The sequence below is a fragment of the Oryzias latipes genome, chromosome 10 (genome assembly GCF_053564925.1).
Source record: "Oryzias latipes strain Hd-rR chromosome 10, Olatipes_Hd-rR_3.1".
Classification (NCBI taxonomy): domain Eukaryota; kingdom Metazoa; phylum Chordata; class Actinopteri; order Beloniformes; family Adrianichthyidae; genus Oryzias; species Oryzias latipes.
Genome location: NC_136246.1, coordinates 5,037,491 through 5,046,137, shown reverse-complemented (window position 1 = coordinate 5,046,137; position 8,647 = coordinate 5,037,491). Strand labels below are relative to the sequence as shown.

The following is an 8,647-nucleotide window of genomic DNA, read 5'->3' as shown; positions in this document are numbered from 1 at the left end:
AGTTCTTACAGTATATTTAAAAGAAGTATATTTTACTTAAAATGTTTTAGTACTTACTACAATCATTTATTTAATTTTAAATTCTAAAATATTTCACATTTTCGGTGATTACATTTAAATCATTAAACATTTTCTTTTACATACATATACTTGAATAGAGTCAATACAAAAAAAAAATCAAAATTAAAATATTTAGACAGACTGACCATGTTTAATTTATTTTTATTAAACAATGTCAAGTTTTCCCAAAAGCAGCTAAAACAAGTCATCAGTTATACAATTAAAGAGCAGCATTAGGCAATGATTGTAATACCAGGCTGTGAAATCTTTACAAAATTACTTTTTAAGAGTTTTCAGGTATCAAAAATAACAATAGTCAAGTCCGTGTACATTTTACAATTTAAAACAAAAGTATAATTTTAACATATATCCTTCTGTTCAATCCAGTAAAAAAAAAAAAACACAATGAGTGTAAATATAAGCAAAAAGGTAAATTATTGCAATGACGGAAAAGGTTGATTATTGTACAAATGCTTTTGACAAGTTACTAACGGAGTCGAGAGTAAACATCTTGAACAACCTGAGCAGTTATAACAATATAACACTATAAAGCCTGTAATCATAAAAATTCTAACAAGGCTTTTTTTCAACAACAACAGTTAGAAGAACTTGTGATTTAGTATTCTCTAAGTGTTTTACAGTTTTACTGCCACAACTTTTAAAAGTAAACATTGTTTAGGCAACCTTAACAAAAAAACAAAACCTGGCAAATAAAATGTGCGTGTGCCAGGCATTTTCACGAAAAAAAAAAAAAAAAGTAAAACAATATTTCTATAAATAAAGTATAGCCTTGAATGAAAAAAAAAAAAACTTCAAAATCCCACTTGCGCAGATTAAATTAAAAGCATCAGCATATCTGCCACCAACCACAATGTTCTTACAGTTCAAATAAAATTCAGGCTAGTTAGTAAGGCTGGATAGTTTTCAGAAACTATCATTGCACACATCCAGTTTAAGTGCAAAAAGAAACCTCCACTTTTACATGAAACAACACTTTCAAAACACAGGTTCAACATGTTGAAATGTCCAAAGTCCAGCAAAAGAATCATTCATATGACACTACAGTTCTGTCAATAGGTCATTTTTCAGACTCAACACTTTGGGCTTTAATTTTTCATCCTCAAGGCCCATCAAAACCTTTTGGATAAAGTCAAATGTGTTGACCAAGGTTTTGGGGTACGCTAGATGAAGGGCATATATCAATGCAAATAATATGACAAATCCATCAGCCAGTGTGGGTACGTCAATAATCGTGTTACCCTCAAGTACAACCATGATCTTGACTGGATGGAACATGGCATTCTGTGGATCAGCACCAACTGCAAGAAGTCCAAGTAGTGTGTCCACAACATCTGGTTCCCTGGACTGCACAACCTAAAGAGAAAAGATAATTAGAATACTGCAACTCTGGTGTACATTTATGTTTTCACATGAAAGGCATCCATTTACTGTAAGATGTACCTTTTTGTAAAATCAAATGAAAATAATGCTTTTGCCCATCATGTATCTCATATTATCTAGGTTGTCATTTTATACCACGCGGGCTGTCCTGTCTTAACACTGAATGAAGTAGATTACGTAACTTTTTAATTCTAATTTTACAAGTTTTTGTTCCACTTATTTTTTTGCCCACCTTAGTATTTAAGCAAAATACACTGACAAACTTTGCAGGACGACTAACAATTTCAGCTGTCCACATACGGACTCATCCATATCTACAATAGCATATTTTAAGGACACAGCTTGACAAATTGTACAGAATATTTTAAAGTTAGATGAATAAACATTTCTTCAAGCATATTCATAATTGTCTTATTAAACATTTTAATTACAACCTATTGAGTGAGACTTGAAAATCCCATTGGTGCACATTCTCAGACTGTCATGGATTTTTTTTTTTTAAAGTTTCCATTTGTTCAAATAGATCAGGGGTGGCCATTCCTGGTCCTCCATATCTGCAATCCAGTATAATTTATACATTTCCCTGCTTCCACACACCTTCCAACTAATGGTCAGAATCAACATAGTTAACGTCTGTCCAGCTCTGTGAGTGACAGACATTTGTTTCACATTTATTCTGAAGCAAACATGCTGGATTGCAGCTCTCCAGGACCGGGATTGGCCACCCCAAATTAGATTCATCACTCAGATATTGTATTTGTTACTGTCATGGTACATTGTAAACATTTTAATTTACCTCACAAGTCCTCAGAAAGCTGGAGGTGTCTTCTTGGAGATAGGCAGGGAGAGCCTGAAGGACAACTGCACGTCTAACATGAACATCAACTTGTTCCTGCAGTGTGAGAACATGACATTGATGAACAACCCCCACAGTTGTTCACTAAATCTTGTACAGACATGCATATGAATAAGCCATTATGAGATGTCACTGACCTGGAGGTCGTACATTGTGAAGAGCTGGCCTAGAACATCGGACACCTTCCCTGTGCGTGAAGCTTTCTTCCTGAATATGCTCTGAAGGCGAGGAGTATGTTGGTCCAACACAGCAAAGAAGTGGTTCTTCAAGTTAATGTTTGTAATTCTGTGAAACTCTGCACAAATCTGCACAAACACAAAAGGAATGTGAGTATGTGGCTTAAAACATTATACTATTGCATGTACAATTTTATTTAAAAAAAACATTCACCTGAGATTCCATTTTTAGGGCAGGCCAGCGTTCCAAGATGTCAGCAACTGGCAGGTCATCACTGATTATTTCTTTGCGCCGCAGGGCAAAGGTGCTTTGCATTAACTTGGTGATCAGGATGTGATCTTTGTCAGTCTTTTTAACTTCATCTATAATCTGCAGTCTCAGTTGTTCTAGGCTGGTAGCATCTTCCCCTCTTGGAAAATTGGGGAGAAAATTGAGTTCTGCTCTCTTTGGTCTTTTAATGCCAGTGTGTGCAGCTTGTCTATCTGGATTATTTTTGCTTCTCTTTCCAGAGTTCACTGCTACCTCTTGAAATCCAGCACGACTTAACTTAGCTCGATAATTCCCCATTTTAAACTTGAGGCTATTTTTCCAGCCATACCACCCTGTTTTAGAGCCTGGCTCTTTCAGACAAGGGTGATGAGTAACAAGTGCCTCTGCTACCACTGAAACCTCTTTGTCATTGGGGTATGCTTTGAAACTGTGCATTGTAGCTGCAAGAGCTTCAAGTATGTCATGTTTTTGGCCCCTGGTCAACTTTAAAGACTTTCCTGTTCTCTGATAAGTACTATTTCCCTCATTAAGTATGAGTTCAACCTCATAAGAAAAAGTCGGCATTGGGAAAACCTGAGGCCATTTATCAATCCTCTCTGGCGTCATAGCATGGGGCAGTATTATAGTGTCATCCGATGCTATTGAACTTGTATCGCTCTCAGGTCGCACAATCTTTAGCACAGCCTTCTGAGGAAGTTCTTCAATGTCTACAAGGGAGCAAAGCTGCCCATCAAAGTCTGGGTCTTCATAAGAAAGACTAAAATCAAAGTCTAGTTTGAACTTGTCTTGTATCATTCTCTTTAGCTCATCCACAGACTCTGGACGTGTGGATAATGTCATCTTTCTGACAATGTCTGTGGAGATATGTACATGGAGGAGGAAGTTCTGTGCAGCCATTTCTACTGTTAAAGAGAGAAAAAATATATTCAAATTTGTAAGTGCAAATGTTTTCTAGCCATTCAAAGATGCTACATACATTTTCATTTATAAATGAATAATACCCTTACAAATCTTTGATCAGAATAAATCGTTTCTGGGTTAACAGCAAACGTCCATCAACATTGTATGCTGAGAGACTGAGTGTGTCATTCAGTTCTGAAAGCAGATGCATAGAGAATATCTCTGATGACATTAGCTCAAATGACCTCAAATGCTCATAATACAAACACTCATAGTTCCTGCAAAGAAATGAAACAGAGTTGTTCATGAGCAATATATCATCAATTTTGCTGAATCTTGGGAGTCCTCCTGTCTGGCCTACTGACACAAACATCCCTTTGGCATACTCTATGCCATCTACTGAAACCTTCGATGTGCTGTATATGCTTTGGCTGTTTGTCTTTGCTTTGATGAAGTCTTGTGCAACTTTGGGCAGATTTTCTTCTGAAACAGATGAGACATGCGAGGCCTGTATGTGGGGTCTGAAAAATGCTGGTGCACTGAGATAATATGCCATCATGTACTGGTGTCTGGTAGCTAGTGTTTTCAACACATTCTTGAAGTTCTTTGCATCATTAATGACCCTTTTAAAAAAACGATGTTTTCCTTCAAACCGCATGGTCCACAGGTGAACCAGGGGACCAAAGTTTTTTGTCATCTCTGGATAATGCTCAACATAATGATGTTTTGGTCGAAGCCTAAAATCTGGAAACACAACTTTAAGACCCTGCCTGTGATCACGTATTTTAGTTTGCATGTACTGAATAGATTCTTCTGTGAAGCCTGGAGATAACACATGTTGCACAATTTCTTTTAGATCCATCAGTATGTTCCATGCTTCATCCCCTTCAGGGACTTTGCTTCCTAACATGAGTGGCAATAACCTCAACAGGGTGGAATTTTCGTGCCCATTTCCACCAATGCTTTGTTTGGCTGCAAAGTTTTTTGGGATTGGCTTTGGTTTATCAACTCTATCAGAGTGCTGATATGGAAACGTTTGGATTTTTGTATTCAGATATTCAAGAGTGAAATACTTCCGTCGAATCATTTCACCGATGCACAAGGCCAACTCAACAGGCACAATCCCTTCAAAGAGATCGTGCAGTATATCAGGTGGGAAACCAGTAATGGGATGAAAATGCTGCAATGTCTTGCTGAGGGCACAAGCACCTGTAACACCAAAATGTGTTGAATATTCTCCCTGCACAACATTTTGCACATGAAGATCGTGAGATTCTTTTGTTCTCATGCAGAACTCTCCATCAGAAACCTCGGTGGTCTGGATTTGCTCTGTGGTACAGCAACAGAATCTGCATATGTAATTTCTTCTGAAAGACTGTACAAAACCAGCAAGACCATGGGCAGCCAAATTATCAGCTGCCACACAAAGCACAGTCCCCTGAATACATTCACCAAGTGCTTCAATGAAAATTCCATCCTGTTCTAAAGTTTGCAAGTCTTTTAGCAAAGGTGACAGGACAGTTTCATAACTGTGCTTTTGGAGGTCAGACACTTTGCATAGCAGGGCTAGTTGTATAACATGCAAGCTAGACCTATACTGACAGGGTATATTAGCAAGCAACCAATACACTGCACATATCTTATGGATCTTTCTACTCGTTCCCAAAGGATTGGCTAGTTCAACATCATCCACATACAAAATCAGAGACAATTTTCCAGTTTCTGATAGAAGCTTATTTGCTTTGAAATATGCCCCATCTTCATGAGACACATAAACTCCAGGCGACGATTTTGTAGCTGCCTGAAGCTTATCGAGAAGCTCAGTGTTTTTGAACATCATCTGAAGCATTTGTAGAACTGGAACATAAACAGTGTATCCACTTGAATCTAAAGTATGTTGTATTGGCATTACCAGAGGGTAGTTGTTTCTTACAAATGTTTTTCTTCGTTTTGTGGTAGACAGCTCTCCACCCTCTGTAGTTGCACTAACAAAGACATTACTTTCGGTGATGGCATCCACCAACTCTTGAAGCACAGCATCACTGATGGACTCATTGTGTTCTTGCAGAACAACAAGGATGGTCTCTCTCACAAGAGGCTTTGACAGTGCGAATATCTGCAGCAAACTGTCAACCATGTCTTGTATAGCAGTCTCTGAAACATGAAGAACGCTGTGCATTTTCAAAAGCAGAGATGATACATTATTCTTCAACTGAAGTTGCAGTTCTTTGATGTCATAGGCAGACTCATTGGGAATCGAATCAGAAGTATCCAGCTCAGGAGATTCGTGAGAAGGACCAGCTTCGGAAGACTCCAGGGGCCTTGGCTCTCGCTGATTGCAAGTTTTTGTTAGAATTTCACTCTTAAAAGCTGAACTCTCCCCATCTGGATGATTTCTACTTTTGTGAGCATTAAAGGAGGAATATACATTTGTACGGTATTGACAGTTTTTGAATGGACAGTCCACTACTTCATGTTGCTTTGTGTGTGTCCTTAGATGACTAAGAAGAGTTTTATCATTAAAGGGCTGCTTGAAACTACACAGAGGACAAATAAATGATATGCATTCATTTTGATAACTACCATGTACAGTTGCCTGATTATGTGTTCGTGTCAGATGAATTTTCAAAGCATTTACTGACTGAAAAGTGCAAACACATTCGTCATAAAAACATGGAAATTGGCTAACTGAGGAGACATTACAATGACACAAGCGATAGTGTTCAAGTACTTGTGTCTTTTTCTCAATGACAGCATTGCAAAGCTTGCACCTCAAAGCCATTGCATATCTTTTTTTCTTGTACTTTTTACCAAATTTAAAAAAAAAAAAAAAAAAAAACACTTGTCATTTTGTCTTCATGAACATACCCAATGAAATCTCTCCAGACTGGCCAGGTGCTTCAGTTTCAACCTAAAAAGAGAATATAAAATTAGTTAGAAGTTTCCCTAAAAAAAAATAAAACATGACAGATTTGACAATTATATAGTTCATGGCAATATATATTATGTAGCACTCATGTGCTATATAATATATATTGTGTATATATATTATATACACTATTATATATAATAGTGAAATGAATATTAAATAAATATTCAAAGGAAATATTTACAAAGCATAATTTTTAATTTTTTTTATTTACGTATCTTAATTGCTTTGAACAGGTGCCTAACACATTGTTCACGCTGGCATCTCCAATGTCTCCTCATTGATTCATTAACGTCCAGCTTACTTGCAGCAGCTCCATTTCCCTCCTGGATATAGACAAATCCATCGTTTTACTTCAAAGCTGCATCAGATGCTTTTCTTTCTGTGTGTTCGTGTCTGTCCTGCTGTGGTTAGCCTTGAGAGCTAAAAGCTAACGTTTTCTTCTTGCAATGACCTCGTCCATCTGTCTGTTTCTGCTCTTTGCCCCCTGCTGGCTATTAGCGAAGAGAAATCTAGCCACTGGGTCCAAATTAGGGGGAAAAAATTCCCGCCTTACAGACCGGAAAATACGGTAGCTCTACATCATTATATAAGAACGGTTGAAACAATTACTTACTTGAGAAAATGAACAACAATAAACATGCAATATTTCAAATAAACAGATAACGTTACGTATTCAGAAAAGTGCAAGTTCAGGTTTAAAAAAGTGATGTAACCTGTAAAATAACCGTTTCAAGACAGAGCGACTGTCAAGTTTCAGTGAAAATTCACATGAAAATGGAAATATAACTTACCAAATATATGCGCCCAAAGAGAAGGCCAATCCGATGGCGGCAAGTGCTGCAAGAACGGCAGGATAACGTAGCTTCTGAAGATCAAAAAGCTCCTGCATGCCACCATACGTTTCTATAGCGTTCAAAATAGTACAGCGGCGATTTTTTTTTTTTTTTGATGAACTATGGTTAAACTTACAACGTTACAGCAGTTGGAAAACTTTTTAACGTAACAGCAGTTGGAAAAACTTTACCACAGCCGAAGAAAGTATCGTTAATGAGGAGTACCGATGAGAGGACTGAAAAACATGGCCGAAGTTTTCACGCTTGCTGAAGAAAAGAGGCGGAGCAAGTATGGTACGTTCATGACGTCATTAATTTTCGGCTCAAATCTTTTGCGTTATGCTTCTAAAGACACTTAAAGTCTTTAAGTCCTGTAAACTTAAAACAGAAATTTTGTCAACACGACTCAAATAAATAGATGTGAAATAACTTTTATACTTTTTTGAGTGATTGCAACTTATTTTTTTTAAGGAACCTTTACTGTTTGGGTTTACAGTGTAGTATGAAGTCTAAAGTAACACCAAAGAGGAGTTTTATGGATGCAGTAAACAAAGACATGAAGGTAGCTGGTGTTAAAGTACAGGATGCAGAAGACAGGGTTAGATGGAGGAAGCTGATTGGCTGTGGCGACCCCTGAAGGGAAAAGAAGTAGATTCTGCTGCACTCTGACACATTTCCTTATGTAACCTCAGCTCCTCTCTGCTCCCATGCATGCTTCATTCATGTTTCATCAGGCTTGTGTAATTGCATAAATGTAGTTCTTTTGCTGAACTTTTTCACACAATAATTTAATTCTGAAGGGTTAGTTCCATATGTGTTTAAAATGTTTGATCTTTAAGGTTTTCAGTGGGAAGTGAAATCCTTCGTCAAATGTGTGTAGCTTCGAGCAGGCCTGCAGGCTTTAAACTCTGTGAGGCTGTACTCTGAAGTTTTCCTTCTTGAAGGGAGGTACATCTGTGACTTTCACAAAGACTCTTTCTGGTCAGATGTTAATTATTCATTGATTACACAGATTAAAAATCCTTGTGAAGATCAGGGCTGGGAGTCTGTAGATGGAACAAAGTAGTTGTGTTTCCTTGATCTTAAAAAGCTTAAACATGGAGGTTATTAAAGCCAGCAGAAGAACGCATGCTGCAGGCAAGGCTGCACTTGTCAAATGCACCCAGTGTTATTAAGAGAACACTTCCTCGCAGCTCTGTTCCGTAATTCCTCAGAGGA

The 8,647-nt window shown here is 37.6% G+C and overlaps 1 protein-coding gene across 1 annotated transcript; it reads right to left on the bottom strand.

Annotated features, from left to right (window-relative positions):
* Positions 1 to 206: 206 nt before the first annotated feature.
* LOC144994685 (sterile alpha motif domain-containing protein 3-like) lies at positions 207 to 3,259 on the bottom strand. Its single transcript, XM_078953490.1, has 4 exons — positions 2,708 to 3,259; positions 2,455 to 2,622; positions 2,258 to 2,353; positions 207 to 1,434 (listed from the first exon to the last, which is right to left on the bottom strand). Exons 1-4 carry the CDS (start codon positions 3,197 to 3,199, stop codon positions 1,120 to 1,122), a joined length of 1,071 nt encoding a protein of 356 aa, XP_078809616.1. The 5' UTR covers positions 3,200 to 3,259; the 3' UTR covers positions 207 to 1,119.
* Between the last annotated feature and the right edge of the window lie 5,388 nt (positions 3,260 to 8,647).